Here is a 19,051-nt window from a genome sequence, read left to right as displayed (position 1 = left end):
AGACTGGGAAGAGTGAATCTACAATAGGCAAGCAGCTTGGTGTGAAAAAATCAACTGTGGGAGCAATCATCAGAAAATGGAAGACATACAAGACCACTGATAATCTCCCTCGATCTGAGGCTCCACGCAAGATCTCATCCCGTGGGGTCAAAATGCAAAATGATCATGAGAACGGTGAGCAAAGATCCCAGAACCACACGGGGGGACCTGGTGAATGACCTGCAGAGAGCTGGGACCAAAGTAACAAAGGTCACCATCAGTAACACACTACAACGGCAGGGAATCAAATCCCGCAGTGCCAGACGTGTTCCGCTGCTGAAGCCAGTGCATGTCCAGGCCCGTCTGAAGTTTGCCAGAGAGCACATGGATGATACAGCAGAGGATTGGGAGAATGTCATGTGGTCAGATGAAACCAAAGTAGAACTTTTTGGTATAAACTCAACTCGTCGTGTTTGGAGGAAGACGAATACTGAGTTGCATCCCAAGAACACCATACCTACTGTGAAGCATGGGGGTGGAAACATCATGCTATGGGGCTGTTTTTCTGCCAAGGGGACAGGACGACTGATCCGTGTTAAGGACAGAATGAATGGGGCCATGTATCGTGAGATTTTGAGCCAAAACCTCCTTCCATCAGTGAGAACTTTGAAGATGAAACGAGGCTGGGTCTTCCAACATGACAATGATCCACAACACACCGCCCGGGCAACAAAGGAGTGGCTCCGTAAGAAGCATTTGAAAGTCCTGGAGTGGCCTAGCCAGTCTCCAGACCTCAACCCCATAGAAAATCTGTGGCGGGAGTTGAAAGTCCGTGTTGCTCGGCGACAGCCCCAAAACATCACTGCTCTCGAGAAGATCTGCATGGAGGAATGGGCCAAAATACCAGCTACTGTGTGTGCAAACCTGGTAAAGACCTATAGTAAACGTTTGACCTCTGTTATTGCCAACAAAGGTTATGTTACAAAGTATTGAGTTGTATTTTTGTTATTGACCAAATACTTATTTTCCACCCTGATTTACGAATAAATTCTTTACAAATCCTACCATGTGGATTCATGGATTTTTTTTTCACATTCTGTCTCTCACAGTTGAAGTGTACCTCTGGTGCAAATTACTGACCTCTGTCATCATTTTAGGTGGGGGAACTTGCACAATCGGTGGCTGACTAAATACTTTTTTGCCCCACTGTAATTCTTTGTTTTTACATTCATCAGGTCCCAATCAACCCAAATAGCAAAGAGAAACTAAAAGTGCGTGCCATGAAAGAGTTCGGGTCTTAGGAGGTTAAAGTTGAGCAGTTTGACACATCTGTGAAATTATTCTCCTGTTCACTGAATGAGATCTAAAATCAGGGGCTGGACTATAAGATCAGCTGAGAAGATTCACAAGGACAGAGAACATTAATGCTCACTCTAACTCTAAATCGTTGCTTTACTATAATTTTTTTATTACTATTAAATACCTTCAATATATTTGGACTACAATAAAGAAAAAAGCTGGCAGACAGACATAAAGTTTGATGCAAACACCAGCATTTTCCTCAAATGCGCTACCACACACCCTGATGAACTGAAGAGAGCTGACCTGAATTAACCAAATATTATCACGGATGTGTGAAACAGCGCAAAGTGTTCGTCGCTGAGCCGGGCACACAGTTTCCCACCACGCAGAGGTGACACGACCTCTGACCGAGCGGTCTTAACTTCCGTCTCTCGGGCCGGCCCTGCCATTTTCGATCTGCGGTAACACATGAGCCTGAGGTGACAGGGAAGCAGGTTACACCACCACACGGGAACTGTGGGATCTGTTTTAAAGCAGCTGCTTACTTTCACAGTTTAAATAATTAATCTGAACTTCTGAACCAAAACAGCGAGATGCATAATGTATAAAAGATTTTTTTTCTTTTAATCTGTACAGTAGCGTCGGTATTAAAACCTAATTTTAAGACTTTGAGCTTTTGATGTGGAGTATTTTTGTTTGCAAACAATTAAAGTTGGGAAAATGACTTATAATGCCTCAGAGAATCCTCAGCTTATAGGATTTATGGCTTAGGGGTTTTAGACCTGCAACACCTAGAGGGGAGAGGGTCAGCATGAAAGCCAACACAGATGAGTACAGATGAGTTTTACTTCCACTATGCGCTCTACTCTGCTTTATAAAACTCAATGAATGCCAAAATTTGTTGCAACTTTTGGAAGTGCTATAGATATGAACAGCTTCTATTCGTCAGTAGAGATCCACTGTAACACAGAGTGATTGCTTTGTCAGCTGTTTGGGGAAAAGACAGCAGTGGTAGATTTGCTGGTATTGGTCAGCAGGATGGAGCAACAAGTTTCTTGTGACTCACCAGGCTGTTTGATCTCCTGGCTGTGAGTAACTACGGGAAAAATAAAGCATCAGAGGGATCCGCTCAGCTCACTGATCTCCACAACAAACAACACTAAGCATGGGAACATAAATACTGAATCAGGAGAAAACACATAAAGGAAGTGCATTTGCATTATTGAACTAAAATTATGTGTAGCATTAAAAGCAGTTGTTATTTAAATAACAGAACAAGGCAGCATCGGCTAATCAGCCTGCTGAGCATGGCATAGTGTGTGAGTACCTAAATATTAGAGTAAAAAAAGACTCATGTTTCAGATCATCACTGATTAACTTTCATGAAACTTTTAATATGCAGTGCTTTGTTAAGACCAGTACTGTTGTAAGCAGTTGGTCTTTTTCCTGAAATAAGAGCCACACTATCAAAATACTACATCTTCCTTTATCTGAAGCAGAAAGTTTGACTTATATAGGTGGCTCATCTGGGGTACTGTGTGGTGTTACTGGGACACATAATCAAATTAAATTAGTATTCAAAGTATGAGTCTTGAATTCAGAATATTACAGGAAAAATATTAATTATTATTATAATCTGAAGAGTATCCCCACCACTATGGCTGAGAAATTAAAGCACTGAAGGGGAAATGCAATATTTCCCCCTGACATCTTATGGAGTAGAAGTACTTTAACATGGAACTACTCAACAAAAGTATTTAAAAGAGTATTTTGGTACAATACATGCTTTTTGGTTTACAGTTTCATCCTCACGTGGAGCTTTTTAACACGTTTGTTTAATGTAAAATTCCCTTCACGGAGCTTCTAACTTCATCAGTTTTGTTATTTTTTCTTACATATTTTATATAGAAGCTACTGTCAGTTGCTCCCTTATTCACACAGGGGTCACCACAGTAGATAGGGCCACATATTTGCTTTTGCAGGATCTGTGCCTCCTCCCACAGTTGAACCAGGGATCTTTGATTTCACAAACAAATGTACATACTACTACACAATAAAGCCGCTGCCATCCTTTCTTTCTGGTCCTAATTTATTGTATTTCATGTATTTAATGTGTGTGTGATTGATCTTATTTTATATCATTTTATGATTATGGTGGCATTAAATAACACGCCAATAAATGTCATTCTGTCCCTAAAGTAAGAGTTTGTGTTTCTCTACATTATTTTCAGGATGTCTTGTCATATTAAGACAGGTTTCAGTCCACTATACCAAACCACTGTGAGGTAGGTGAGGGGGGAGTCTGTCTTTTAAAACTTGCAGATATTATTATTTAACATTACATAGTTACACATTCACTGGACATTTTGTTAGGTACCCTTTTTAACTGCTTATTAATGCAAATGTCTACTCAGTCAATCACCTGGCAACAACTCAGTGCATTTAGACATGTAGGATATGGTCTAGCTAACCTGCCTAACTCAAACTATGCATCAAAATGGGAAAGAAAGACAATTTAAGTGACTTTGAACATGACGATATTTGGAAGATAGGGCCAACCTTTGGCACAAACAACATTGAACAGTTCAGGCTTTCAGCCGTGGTGTAACGGGGTGAGGGACATTTTTTGGTACACTTTGGGCTCCTCCTTAGTAGTTCCTCTGCGCATCATTTAAAGACCAAACACCACACCACCTTATGAGCAGTGTGTACCCATCTTATGATGGCTGCTACCAGCAGGATCATGTGCTATGCCTTAAATCTCAAATTATCTCAAACTGGTTTCTTAAACACAACAAGGAGTTCATTGTACTCAAAAGGCCTCCATAGTCATTAGATCTCAATCCAATAGAGCACCTCTGGGATGCAGTGGAGTGGAGTGGAGTGCACCATGGATGTGCAGTCTATAGATCTGCAGCAACTCTGTCTCTATATTGGACATGATAGCAACTGACTGAATGCATGGCATGAAAAATTAAGGGAGTTCTGAAGGCAAAAAAGGGTCCAATCTAGTACTAATAGGGTGTATTTAATAAAGTGGATGGTGGAGGTATATTTACACTGATTGAGGGTTATGGTACTTTAACTATGGGGGTCAATGCCAACTCAGCCCCATCGTTTGCCCTGCCATTGTATAGAACAATATAATTGATGTCCATTATATTAAACTATTCTAATTGTCACTGTGAATTAAAAGTCCTGTTAAAATTACACTAGCGTTTCCTGTATTGAAAACCATGCAATATCGGATTTATGCAATAAAATTTTGCATAACAGAGGAATAAAGTGAAGCACTTAAATAAAATATTCATATTACATGTAGGCTGAGCTCTAATTAGGACATATTTTTTCAGAAGTAACAACATTATGTTAACAAAGTCTTCCAGCTTGTATCTGCACACTAGATGATATAAGTGTGACTTTTAACCTATCACTGATGGGCTCGTTGCCTCTTTGCTATCGACTTTCTGCACAACTGTGAAAAAAGTAAGTGCGACTGCTCCCCCTTGTGGTGAAAGGAAATAGATGCAATAGTAGCATTTAGTCAGCCACAACGCTAGGAGTCGCTGTCCGATATTCTGAGCATCACATTATCAGACCAGAGTATATATGAGTTGGTTTCGTTTGTTTTCTAGCTGTCAACAAACAGTTGCACGGAGCGGAGCTGTGTGCTCTCTGTGGGACTGCGCACATTTTCTTGTACCGATTAATAATTGTGAATGGAAAAGCTTGTAAGAGAGTGCCGTTGCTGACTGTGTAGCCTAGCGGGATATCGTTAGCAGCGAAAACCGGTGTATGGTTGTTTTATTCAGGGGAAGACTGAGGCGGCTAATCAGCGCTTGTCGACGACCATGGCAGCGGCGACCGTGGTGGAAGCTGACCCGGCGACGAGCGAAGGTGGTGCCGCTTTCTCTGGCGTCCAGAGCCGGGGTTGGGATGAATCCCAGCTCCGAAAGTATTCTTTCCCCACCAAGCCCATTCCCAGGCTGTCTCACACGGACCCGAGAGCAGAAATGCTAATAAACAATGAGGTAAAATTGCTAAGTTAGCTTATGGGAACTTCTAAGATTCGCTAAAATTGCACCCCGTGTTTTTACAGAAACCAAAAAAGTACCGCTGCAGCACAAACATTTTAGTAACAGCTTCATCTAAGAAATATCAGTCTTCAGGTTATCTACCAACGCGGTGACAGTGAAAGATCGCGAACAATCTTAGAGTTTTGTTTAGTGTCCAAGGACACATCCTGGACAGATTTAGCCTTGTTTTATCACAACACTACATCAGCTCAGTGTGGTCAACATAAATCTGTATGATGCATTTAAATTTAGTACAGAGACTTTGATTTTCAAGCTCAAATCCTCAGAGTTCCAGCTTGCCATGTAAGAATTTGGCACTGTAAATGGGTTTTCGTGACAGCACATTACACCCAAAGCAAGATGCTTTCTTTTTCTTCCACATTTGGACGCAAACGTATTAATATAAGCAGATCCGGTATCTGTGCTTTGTGACTTTGCAGAGCTGTTTGGGGTGATCATCATTGTGGTCTACACACAGAAGTGTTTATAAGAATCAGCGTTTCTGTGGTGTCTTATCTGATATAGGTTTTTCACCTCTCCCCAACTTCTTGATGAAACAGCTGTAGGTTAATTCCAACCATAACAAATGGAAGTGAAATGCATGCCTCGTCTGCTTAAGGTTGAGGCTGTAATAATTTCTATCTTGAGCAGGCAAACAATATCATAATACGTCCACTGTCTTTTATTGCTCTTATTCTTTGTTTAATTTAGCTGGAGCCTTTTACCAAGAGACCTCTCTAGACAATAGTTACCCGTTACAGGAGTTTACTGATGGGCCACTGACCAATCATGTATAGGTGCATGGCCTGCAAAGAAGTGAATGGCTTCTATGCAGGCCATTGCATTTAAAAAGAAGTGACACCTAAGTCACTCCCCATAGAAAACTCTAATCACTTCAGTGTTGTCTCACAAGAATTTAATGTGGAATATAGAGCTATAAAGGTACTGTTAACCATATTAACTTTCCTCATTTAAGATATGGTATGCGTTATAAAACTTTATGGAGTAGGTGTATGTGCCCAACAAAAGCATATTGCAAAATGGCACATTAATAGAGCTGACACTTTCTCTGTTTGTAATCAGAATTGGTTTGCACAGAAGTAGATGTGTCATCTTACTAATACTTCTCCAAATAAACCAGCTTCCTGCTCTGCTTTTTATTATTCTTCTGCACACTAATCCATGACAGTTTTCAGCTCTTGAGACATGTTTATCTAAGAATAGTAACAGAACACGGATAGTAATATTGTCAAGCTTACTCACGTTTCACACTTCATTTTTATTACCATATATGGAACAAGGGAAGTGAAAATTTCTTACACATTTTCACACCTTTTCTTACACATTGTGCTCTTCCAACTTCCTCAAAACTGGTGCAGTTATCTGTATTTGGGCTTCAAGATCTCTACTTTGCAAATTGTGCAACAGTTAAAAAATAGTAATATGTATGATGGTGTAGAATATTTAGCAAAGGCAGGTTAGGGTGGGGAAATGCACTCAGAGATAATCAAATGAGTATAATTGCCCCCGTTTATTCATTATCATAGGCATCTTTTACACTGGAATTTGTTTATTTGGTGTTGTCATATTGGAGAGACTGCTTTTAACAGCTGCAGCCATTCTGATTCAACCATTAATACATGAGTGAAAAAAAAGACACATTGAGGGGTATGTGTAATGTAGATCACAGGTTGTGCTAGGAGTGACCCCTGTAGCTACCAAACACGGCTTCAAATGTGACATGTCAATTGTGTCGCCTTATTAGCTGTTTAATGTTAACAAAAACATCCATATTAAAACTACCGACTCTCTTTCCCAGCAGTATTAAGGCAGAGTGGAAAATAATGAGATATATTTAACTATTTTAAAACGACGCACATAAAGCGCGGGCGTAAAAACTAAAGAAAAAAAAAAGATGTATTTGAAGTAAATGGCAGTTTCCCCCCTTATTTGCTTCCACCTGCCATCTTAATTTAAACACAGACCATAACTAAAGTGTCTATATTTCAAAACGTTACAGTTAGTTGACGGCGTCGAGGATTTACAGCATCATTTCAAGCCTTTGCCACCGAAAATTCTCCCAGTTGTCCGGTGAAAGTGAAACCGAGAACCAGTACAGTGCACAACGTACGAGACACGCGGGCGGCGGGGGCGCGCGCAGCGGTGTACGTTCAGTTAGTCACGTAGGCCTCGTAGCTCAGAGTGTGCTGCCATATACTCCCCGTGCAGCCCGCTGCAAGCTGCTGGGATATATTTATTTTAATGGCATTCAGAGCAGTTATTAAACAAATATTTTGGGAGATTTTATGAACAATAATGCGACAAAATCAACATGGTGATACACGCAGCAACAGTTAATGTTTATTTTTTATGTGTAATTAATAATTTAATTAATTATTATTATTATTATTTTTACTTAAAAGCTTGAAAAGTCGCCCTTGAAAGACACTTCAGCAGTCTTTTTGCATTCCTCTTAATTTATGCAGCATAGTTATGTGCTGGTCATAAAGGTGAGAAATGTAAAGTAAAACTTTACATTTTTATCCTACCATTGTACACTCGCTGTCCACTATATTAGGTATGCCTGGTAGTACTGGGTTGGATTTCTAATGGCAAAAAGAACACTGTAATCAAAGATTTACACTTATTAGTGTATAATTACATATTCTAACAGATTGATGCATTTTAACAGCCTAGAATTAGTCCATAAAAAAACAGACAGGGCACAGATTCGCAAAAGCCACCAAGTTGTCTGTCTTCAATACAGTAGTTGTTTGACTATTTAACAGTTTTACATGTATATTTTCATTATGTCTCTGTTTTCCCTCTTTTCCACTCATCCTCTTCCTTCTCACCCCACGTTTCATCTCCTGAACTGAAGTCAGACCTTTGAAATATGAAAAAATGCAAAACATGCTTGTGAACTTCACTGATCCATCAACTCATATTGGACTCCTTTCACAAAATTTGACGTTGTCATTCAGAGTAAATAGATGTGGAAAATTGGCATATTGACAGATAAGGTAAACAGTGGACTGACAGCCTGCGCTAATTGCAGACGAACAGTGGCCAGCTGTTTTTGTTTTGGGTTTTTTTGACCTATGATGGCCATTGCAGCTAGGATTAGGCGCTTGAATTGGGTGGAGTAGAAAAACAGAAATCACTTGACTGTAATCTGCAATCTACTGAAGTCTAGTTGTGAGATTTTTCCACGCTGCCATAAAGAATTAAAAGTAGTAGTAGATTCAGCAAGTTGCTGGAACCATTTGGCAGATTTTTGTCCATATTGACATGCTTTTATCACGCAGTTGGTGCAGAATTTTTGGAGTCCCGCCCATGATACAAATCTCCCATTTCACTATAATGGTGATGGTCATCTATTGCATCGAGAGCTGGTGAATAGGGGGGGCATTTGAATGCAGTAAACATTGTTATGTTCAAGAAACCTGTTTAAGATAATTTGCGCTTTGTGACATAGCATGTTAACCTGCTGGAAGCAGCCATCAGAAGAAGGTTATACTGAGGTCATAAACGGGTGGACATGGTCAGCAACAATGCTCAGGTAGGCTGTGGTGTTTAAATAATGCTCAGTTAGTCTCAGGGGGTCCAAAGTGTGCCAAGAAAATATCCTCCACATCGTTTCACCACCACCAGGAGCGTGAATGGTTGATACAAGGCGAAATGGACATGGTCCATGTTCCAGTCTGGTCTTCTCTTGCTGTATCCCATCTTCAAGGTTTGATGTGTTTTGTATTCAGAGATGCTCTTATGCATTGGGCGTGATGAGTGGTGATGAGTTACTTTTTCCTCCTATCAGACTGAAGTATTCTGACCGGTCTCCATAAACAATGCCATGTTCAAAGTCACTTATGTCACCTTTCAATTGCGTGAAATAAAGTTAGATTTTTCTGTTGTGTTGAAATGCTTTTTATTATTATTTTTTTTCAGGAACCGGTGGTTTTGACAGACACAAACCTCGTGTACCCAGCTCTCAAATGGGATATCACATACCTCAAGGACAACATTGGAAACGGAGACTTCTCTGTTTACATTTCAGGAAACCACAAATTCCTTTACTACGATGAGAAAAAAATGTGCAACTTTGAGAACTTTGTCCCGAAGTCTCAGCGAATGGAAATGAAGTTTAACGAATTTGTGGATCAAATGCACGAAACGGAGGAAAGGGGAGGAGATGAAAGGTAGGATGAAATGATATTTTAGTCGAAGCGGTGTGTTTGTTATATAGGCGTATCGACAGGGGTACACATAAGTGGTCTGCAGGTGCGCATGTGCTGTCAAAATAAAAGACACGCACCAGCTAAGAAGTTGCTACGCGCGTTTGCGTACAAAGGTACTGTTTTTGTCCACTACAGTGGGATTTTCATGGCATATTCTGCACCCCATCTCTGTGTTTTCATCATTTGTTTGAAACCAGCTCGCCTCCTGCAACCACTTTTCCGAGAATACGTGCTTCTTTTGCGGTTCGGACTCCTGATATTTCTTTGGAGGTGGAGGAACACCAAAGTAATTGCTTAAAGGAGCTTGCTTCTTCGACATCTTTAAGAGTTCTAAACAAATGTCTGTCCTCCTCCACAAAATCTTATGTACGCAAACGCGCGTTACAACTTCTTATCTGGTGCGCGTCTTTTATTTTGACAGCGCATGCGCACCTGCGGACCACTTAAGTGCACCCCTAAGTATAGAAATATGGTGCACGAGGGCCTCATTGAATGTCAGGGACAAGATGTGTTTGTGCTGCAGGTGTACTTAACAGGGAAGGGTTTTTACACTCACAGCGTAATGCAGCAGAGGAAAGCGGTGGCCATGACTAAGCATTTCCACCAGAGAACCATGGGAGAAGCTTATTCCTGTGACCTGACTTGGCCTGGCAGCACACACACAGACAGATCATTTACTAAAGAGAGCTGACTGTTGACTTGCCGACACGCAAAGCGGCTTTTACCTATTTGGATTTAAACTAGCCACTTCCTTAAATGCTAAATTTCTCTTTGTGGTGTAAAGGAGATGTAGTCAGCTGAAACAGGAGCTGGTAAACAAGTTGTCATTGTACACTATAATGCCAGTGTATTTTATACCACTTTTGTCTCAGGCTCATACATTTTGCATGTGCCCTTTTCTCGTGCATTTCAAGGGTATATCTGCAGCAGACGCTGAACGACACAGTAGGAAAGAAGATCGTTGTTGACTTTCTTGGTTTCAACTGGAACTGGATCAACAAGCAGCAAGCCAAGAGAAGCTGGGGACAGCTGACATCCAACCTCCTGCTCATTGGCATGGAGGGTGAGGCTCTGGCAGCAGAAAGAAAATAAGTTCAAAGTTATTTTTGTCACCCCTGCGTTACATTTTCTGTTAATCTGTCACCGCAGGCAATGTGACGCCAGCGCATTATGACGAGCAGCAGAATTTCTTTGCACAGATTAAAGGCCATAAGAGATGCATCCTCTTCCCGCCAGACCAGTTTGAATGTCTCTATCCATACCCTGTTCATCACCCCTGTGACAGACAGAGCCAAGTAAGTTGTACTGTAGGTGCAGAAATTTGGTCAAATGATTAAAGAATAAGATGAATAGATTGATTCTTGTATAGCGCTTTTCTACTCTACTGGAGTCTATACAACATGCTGGGTTCACCCATACACAGTTATCTATACTTTCTAACTGTCATTCATACACATTCATACTCCGATGGATGCATCGGAGAGCAAGTCGGGGTTAGTATCTTGCCCAAGGATATTTGGCATGCAAACTGGGGGAGCCAGGGATCGAAGCACCAGCCTTCCAATCAGCAGTTGACATGCTCTACCTCCTGAGCTACAGCCACCCCGAAAGTTGCTAAATTTCTTTAAACTTTCAGCAAGATGACACTGTTATTTCCATTTTTTACATTTTTAAATTTTTTGCAGTTTTAAAATAACAAAAAAAGGAAAGGATCACTCTCTGCTTAATGACACCCTCTTTGCCAAAGCCATACAGATGTTTTTTTTCTTTCCTCTTTCTACTCAGTCTCAATTCTTGTTTGGCAAGTTTTCACCAATTTATCCTGCAAGATGTGTAGTTGTGTTATTCTCTTGTATGGGTCTTATATGCTCTTCTCCTTTGAGGTTTTTAAATATATTGTTGATGTTCACTTTAAGGGCCTGAGGGCTGTGGTGCAACCTGTATTTTGTGTTCCTTGCTGTTATGGATTTTAAACTATCATTATGTGCTTCCAGGAGTTGGCATTTACATAAATGCGTTCTTCCCGGTTAAATGTTCCCATACTACTAGCTGCAGCACAAACCCAAAGTGTGTTTGAGCTGCTCCATTCAGGAGGGGTTCATGTTATTAAGCCAGGCTGCTTATTGGTGTCAGTTTTATTTCAACAATATCAGTTTGGATTTACAAATTGTGTCAGGCTTGCTTAGATGTTACTTTGCAAACTTGCAGAGGTGTTGCTGCACAGTAAGACCGTGGACCACCACTCCAGAGACTGTTAAAATGTTCTCAGTCTTTTGCAGGTCATCAGTGGCAATCCGACATGCAGTTTTCTTGCTCTTCCAGACTTGCCCTGCGGCATTTGTTTGAACTCCTTATTTGCATTACAAATTTGAAGAAACTGTTACCTTTGCTTATCCTGTGATAGCCTTCTCTTCTGTAGGCTATCAGATTTTTATTTTCACAGTGCCAGTATGTGTTTGTGCCACTCTGCGTTTTCTGTTAGAGATGAAATGATGGGTTGAAAGGTGACGCTTGCCCAACATTGTATACTTACCTGTTTGACACGCACAACACACAGAAAGCTTCATATGTTTGATCTCCGGTCCAAAGCCAGCTCCATCCTGCGAAAAGGCTTTCGGCCATGCTCACGTGCAGATGCCTGCACTGTGTCCATATACGCTGCCTGGAAAAGAAAAAAGGCACACAGTCTAATAGTTCATTGGACCAATTTTAGCTTTGATGACAGCATGCGTTCATTGTGGCATCATTTTTATAAACCTGTGCAATGTCACAGCATTTATTTCCAGAGTTGCATTCATGTTTTGCCAAGCTCTTGTGTTGACAGTGGGGGAGTTGGCCCACTGCCTAATGTCTTCTCCAGCACATCCTAGAGATTCTCAGTGGGGTTAAGGTCTCGACTCGGGTGGCCAGTCCATGTGTGAAAATGTCTCATGCTCCCTGAACCACTCTTTCGCAATTTGAGCCCAATTAATCTTGGAAGCTCAGGAAAAAAAGCCTTTGATTAAAAAAACCTGGTCGTTCAGTTTATACACCTCACTTTTTAAATTGTAATTCTCTTAAACCTCAACCTGACCAACCGAAGCAACCCCAGATCATAATGCTTTCTCTATAAAACTTTTTTTAAAACCACATTTCTAACTCAAAGATGATTGTTGAGTTGTTAAGTGATTTTCTGTGCTTGATTCAGGAGAGTAACTTGACCCTTCAGTAACAGAATATTATCTTCGCCACAACCACAGGATGTGTCTAGCTGCAGAGTTGTTTTAGAGATGAGAAGCTGCTCACTGCGTCAGCTAGGCTTAAATAATCTCTTGCTAGCTGAAACACATTAACAACACATTTAGTGGAATTTAGTAACATAATTATTCAAATGTGTCACACCAGGCAGTTGCATAGACGGCACATGAAAACTGGATAAGGTTTTAGTAATATTTTTATTTTTTAATTAGTTATGATTATAAAGAAGCCTTAGCTCCATTGCATTAAGGGTTAGGGTTCTATTTCATTTGCACTTTGCTCCTTTCCTTTTTTTATACTGTAAAAACTGTGAAATACAAAAATAATACAACATTGCATAATATATTGAAAAGAATATTTCATCTTTAACTTTCTAATATAATTATTTTTCACATTTTGATGAGTGAAACCAAACTTTTGTGTGCTGTATGTAGCAATACACCCAAGTTTGATTCCAATGACGTCATTAATGTGATAACATTAGATTTGTTTTATTAATTTACCTTAATAACTTTAATCTGCACCTTTTTAAATGTGTTTTATATTTCATGAAGACAGATGAGTAATATGTTCCTGTTTCTTATATAATTTATTTATTCATTTATAGGTTGATTTTGATAATCCAGACTATGAGAAGTTTCCAAATTTTAAAAATGTTGTTGGCTATGAGGCTGTCGTGGGCCCCGGAGACGTGCTCTACATCCCAATGTACTGGTAAGAATAATATCTCTGTGATCTTTCTATCAATCTTATGTGTGCAAACATTTCTTGGAAGCCCTGTCAGCTGTTGTGTTTTCATGCTCTCGGCATGGCTTTGTTTTATTTAAGCACTTAGCAGGCTGTTGCAGGATTATCCATCAGTCGTTTGGTTTAGGTTGGCCTCATTAATTAGCCCAGAAAAAGCAAGCGTGACATTAATGTGTCATGTGATGGAGTTCTCTGAGTCGCACTTTCACATCCATGTGAGGAGGAAGTGTGCGTTGTATTCCGCCTCTGTCATTTAAGAGGTTTTAAAACATGATCTTTTCCTTTTTTAGTGTAAAAGTAGTGTCTTGTGTCACTTTGTCACTCAGTACATGTCTGCTCATCGTATTATGCCTTGCTATTTTAGCTAATGTAGCCAAAGGACAAATGAGCTTGTGCCATGGGGAGGAGTCAGTTGTCTGTCCATCTGTCCACGATTCACAATCCACTACTCCGCTTTGAGCATTAGTCAGATTTTGGTGAAATTTGTGCACAGTGAACAAACCCTTTGGTCCCTTTTTTTTAATGAGCATTTTTCCATTTTCTCCATCATAAACTTCATGTGCACTCCTTAGTTTAACCAAATTCTTGCTCCTGATGTACATTTTTCAGTTTAAACCATTTAGCAAGGTTGTTGACATGAGTCTCTGTGTTGACGAGTGATGTCATGACTTGCTGTATGTGTTGCATAGCACTTGATTTCCTTCAGATCAGGGGTGTCAAAAATCATTTTACATCATGTGTCACATAAAGCTCAGTTTCATCTTAAATGGGGTGGACCAGTAAAGATGTTGCCCAATATCTCGTATAAAGAAATACACCTCAAAATTGTTACTTTGAGTGTGAAGAAGGTTACCTGCGTATTTAATGCCAAATGTGTCTTAAGAAAAGTACAATTTCATCAATATATCTGTTTGTCAACATAATGCTGTGGTAAATCAAATGAACCGGTCAGCAGGGCTTGTACTGTAAAGAAATGAAAGACGGTTCCATTATTTACTTTGTAAAATCATTGGAAAAAAACCCCCCAAATCCTATTGTAAATGGTTTTAAAATGAATACTAACAATAAAAAAAGTAAAATTTTCTTGCAGTTGGTGTTTATCTGTTGAGCTACTTGGTGTATGGCAGATTATAGGTTATTACAGGTTATGTCTTGGTATAGACTAAAACTAATGAAAATGCAGTTAAAGGCTCAAAAGTTTTGGCCTCCTCCTTTAAAATACCACCTTTTCCAAAAGCATCCTGTGGGCTGGATTGGATCCTTTGGTGGGTTACCTCTGGCCCACGTGTCGTACGCTTGAAACCCCTCCTGTACATGAATTATGATCTTACTGGTCTTGATCATGGAGGACGTGGTCATTAAGAAGGCAGTGTAGAGGTCTTCTTGCCACCATTATGCATTAAGCGCTACATAGCACTGAAACTGCGCTTTTAAAAGTTCTTAATGATCTTTTATTAATTACTGACTCTAGTAACTCTGCCATTTTTGTGCTTTTAGATATAAGTGTGGCATTTGATACAGTAGATCGTGGGATTCTCTTATCAAGACTGGAGAGCTGTGTGGGTATTAAAGGAACTGCACTTGAATGCTTCAGATCCTATTTAATTGATAGAAGTTTTTCTGTCAGGTTTGGTGGCTCTTCATCCACATCCACTTACCTTACATGTGGGGTTCCTGAGGGATCTATCCTGGGCCCAGTACTCTTTTTTTTTTTTTTTTTTTTTTTTTTCCCTTTACTTGCTCCCATTAGGCTCTATTTTCAGGAAACACGGAATCTCATTTCACTGTTATGCAGATGATTTTCAAATTGACTTTCCTCTTAAAAATAATTCTACGGACTCTCTAAAAGTGTTGCTAGACTGCCTCGATGACATTAAATCATGGTTTGCATTAAATTTTTTGAATGTAAACGACCAAAAAACTGAGATTGTACTATTTGCAGTGCTTGCAAAGAATCTCGGAGTGTTCTTTGATAGCAGCTTTTCATTTGAGAAACAAATAAATTCTGTTGTAAAAGCCAGCTTCTTCTAGCTCAGGGCACTTGCAAAAACTAAGAACATTTTGTCATTTGCTGACTACATGCATTTATTTCATCCAGGCTTGACTACTTGGCTACTGTAACAGTCTTTATTTTGGTATCAGCCAGGCTCTGCTCTCTCGTCTTCAGCTAGTTCAAAATGCTGCAGCTCGACTCCTGACCGGCACACGTAAACATGACCATATTTCCCCAGTCTTGGCTCATTTACATTGGCTTCCAGTACGTTGTAGAATTGATTTTAAGATTTTATTGCTTGTTTTTAAATCTCTAAATGGATTAGCTCCATCATACCTCTCTGATCTGTTAACTAAAAATACTCCTAGTAGAACTCTCAGGTCAGCTGATAAATTACTTCTAGTTGTCCCTAGAAGCAGGCCAAAAAACAGAGGAGATCGGGCCTTTGCGATTGCTGCAACCAAACTTTGGAGTTTTGTTCTGTTCTTTGTGTGTGTTTGATCTACTTTTTTACTATGTACAGCACTTTGGTCAACCTGTGTTGTTTTTAAATGTGCTTATAAATAAATTGATTGATTGATGCTAACACCAGTAATGCACAGACAACCAATGACAAGAAAACATATCACTTACTTTGTGTACTTCACACATTACAAGAAATTGGGATACTGGGGTACTACACCATTGACATTCTGTTTTATTTTCACTTAGACTGCTTGTAGTTTCTTACTTGCATTTGTAATGCTGGGATTAAGTGATGGTTAATTTTGCTCTAACACATTCAGTTCACTGGATTTAGTTGATTGTATTTTTCTTCTGTCTTCAGGTGGCATCACATTGAATCGCTGCTGAATGGTGGAGTGACAATCACTGTAAACTTCTGGTACAAAGTATGTACAGTTACTTTAAAACATGTGGTATATTGCCACCACATGTCTGTTCATGATTGCTCAGCTATTACATGTACTTCCAGGGTGCCCCCACACCTAAGAGGATAGAATACCCTCTGCGGGCTCATCAGAAAGTAGCCATCATGAGGAATATTGAAAAGATGCTGGGAGAAGCACTCGGAGATCCACATGAGGTAAAAAAAAGAAAAGAGCGGTTTCTAAAGTACTGGCAGTGTACATGACTGCACAAAGTTGCACATGAATGTCACATTGCCTGATTCTAGAACATCAAATAAGATCCACATTTAGGTCACCTGTTACATGAAATCACTGGGGCATGCTGACCCTTCCAGCAACCCAGTTACTGTGAATATTTATGGCTTACCTGATTTAGTACAGAGGAAAGATATATATGCAGTTCAGGACAATGCAGTGAGCATAACCGTGTAGTAAGAGTACGTGATGTAGCTTATCCTAAACAAAAAAACCTTTTTCTTTTACTGTAGGTCGGACCTTTGCTGAAAACAATGATCAAAGGGCGATACGAGCAGGATCTTAGTTAGACCCCTACCCTTAAAAACTGCTGACTAGACTGCTTTGGAAACTGTGTGCATGTGATGCTGACACTGCTGTGTGTGTAAGCACTGTCTTTGGAGCTACGCATCACTGCATGGCAATAAGCGGCCATCATGAAAACGTTGTGCTTCAGTCTTCGAGTGCCATTGTCATTGGAAAAATACAAAAGCAACAGAAGAAACATCGATCAAACATTCATGTTCTCGTTTTCTTTTGTCTATTCATACCGATCTGTCAGAGCTGTCTCAGTTTTACAATTCAAGCTGTTGATTGTCTGAAATTGGTAGAGAAGCATTGTTATTTTAACCACTAATGAAAGAGTCAGAGGGGTATTATATGTACAGTGCACATCAGGATATTTGTCATATACATGGAGTAATACAGTTTTGGCTTGACTAGTAAATTTCATTTCATTATGTTGTAATAATCATAATCTTTATTGCAATTCAAAGACAGCTTTACAGCTGAGGTTTTTGGGAATATTTATCTGCGTTTCCTCTATGCCTACCTAAGACTTGCTTCGGATACGATCAGCAAGACTTCTCGTTTAAAAAAAGAAAAGAAAAAAAAAGACATAGGCACAGATGTTAATGCAGTACAGTAATATTCAAAAAGTGTTTTTTTGTTTTTTTTTTGTGGGGGGGTCATATATTCAGCTGAAGGAATATGTCACATTCTTTTTAGCAGTGATTTCTTTTCCTTTGTGTGTGTTATAAACTGCTCTTTGAGTTTTTACTTCAAGGCCTTTCTTTGGGATGGGCTACTCTGCACACCAGTATCAGGAGAAGTGGGTACTTGAAATGAGCTGATCAGTGCAGATTTAGTTGCAACTTTTAAGAAAGAAAATATGAAATTTGTGGAAACCTCTTAGAACAATTACACATCATGTTGTCTTGGGTTAAAGGGTGTAAAACCGGTTTAAAACAACTCACATGTTAAAATGCTATTAGTTTAGTGAACTAGCAGGAAAATGTGTGGAATGTAGCTCAGTATCAACCATTGCAGTGCAACAAAGAAGCACCACCTAGTGGTTAGGTTTGCATTTGCTTTTCAAGCTTGATGTGGACTACAGTACACTTAATCAGAATGTTATATTACATACGTCTATTTTGAAATTAAATGATTCTGTAATGTATACAAACATTTAATTCCTGGTGAAAATGCTGTATTTGAATCTGTAGATGAGAAAAATGTATTTTTACTTTCACACAAACAGGTTTGTAAGATCTTGACGCGAGAGCGACTTGAAAGATGGCTGTCATAGAAGTTTAAGCTGCTCTCTCGAGTTGTTATTAATATGTACATTAAATAAAAGGGACACCATTTGGTACACGCTGTGTGGCCACGGTATTAAAAGCGAGCACAGTGGGGTACGGTGGCTTGCGCACGTCAAAGTAGCATCCACACGAATGCTACAGTAGGAGCATGGTTTCGCAGAACAGTTTGATTAACTTAAATATCAGTGGCTTTAATGTTGTGGCTGACTGGTGTCCTGTGCAGTATGTGCCAAACCAACCAGTAGATGGTATCTTCATAATGTAACTGAATAAATCAGTGAGATGAACCCTTGAAATGGAAATATACATATATTGTCAATATTTTTTCATTTCTTTCTGCTCAAGGTTCAGCCTTTAAACTCCTGATAGTAATCATCATTTGTTCTTCTCACAAATTGTGCAGTGATCAAATGTTGAGTACTAATTACTCTGTAAAAATAAGACTGTTTTGCTAGGGTAATTAATTACTGTGCGTGCCTTGTCTTAAATGGGCAGGGTATTAAATGTCACAAGATTATTATTATTTTTTTTTAATTTTCCAATTTTATAGTAAAAATGCTTGTTGTCACTCTGGCATTAAGCTGCTTTAAAGATGAGAATGATTTTATTTGCAGAGATAGTTATGTTTTTTTTTTTTTTTTTTCCCTTTTTTATTGATGGATGCCTGTGTGGTTTCTTTTTTTTTTTTTTTTTTTTAAATGTCATCTCCTTGTTCTTCTGATTAAAGTTTGTTTGT

General features: G+C 39.4%; 1 protein-coding gene across 1 annotated transcript; it reads left to right on the top strand.

Annotated features, from left to right (window-relative positions):
* The first annotated feature begins 4,894 nt into the window (after positions 1-4,894).
* On the top strand, positions 4,895-18,956 carry hif1an (hypoxia inducible factor 1 subunit alpha inhibitor). The gene is made up of 8 exons (XM_026190094.1): positions 4,895-5,312; positions 9,306-9,556; positions 10,510-10,658; positions 10,745-10,890; positions 13,440-13,546; positions 16,399-16,462; positions 16,546-16,656; positions 16,969-18,956. Exons 1-8 carry the CDS (start codon positions 5,133-5,135, stop codon positions 17,023-17,025), a joined length of 1,065 nt encoding a protein of 354 aa, XP_026045879.1. The 5' UTR covers positions 4,895-5,132; the 3' UTR covers positions 17,026-18,956.
* The last annotated feature ends 95 nt before the right edge of the window (positions 18,957-19,051 follow it).

The sequence above is a fragment of the Astatotilapia calliptera genome, chromosome 13, assembly GCF_900246225.1.
Source record: "Astatotilapia calliptera chromosome 13, fAstCal1.2, whole genome shotgun sequence".
Lineage (NCBI taxonomy): Eukaryota > Metazoa > Chordata > Actinopteri > Cichliformes > Cichlidae > Astatotilapia > Astatotilapia calliptera.
The sequence above is the reverse complement of the archived record's forward strand: the minus strand, read 5'-3'. Positions and strand labels throughout refer to the sequence as shown.

What these genes read in the sequence shown, in the direction of transcription:
- hif1an (XM_026190094.1), top strand. Translation starts at nt 5,133, where the DNA reads ATGGCAGCGGCGACCGTGGTGGAAGCTGACCCGGCGACGAGCGAAGGT. An exon ending in CCTGCTCATTGGCATGGAGG is followed by an intron (nt 10,659 to 10,744) that starts GTGAGGCTCTGG and finishes CTGTCACCGCAG; the next exon opens with GCAATGTGACGCCAGCGCAT. An exon ending in CTCTACATCCCAATGTACTG is followed by an intron (nt 13,547 to 16,398) that starts GTAAGAATAATA and finishes TTCTGTCTTCAG; the next exon opens with GTGGCATCACATTGAATCGC.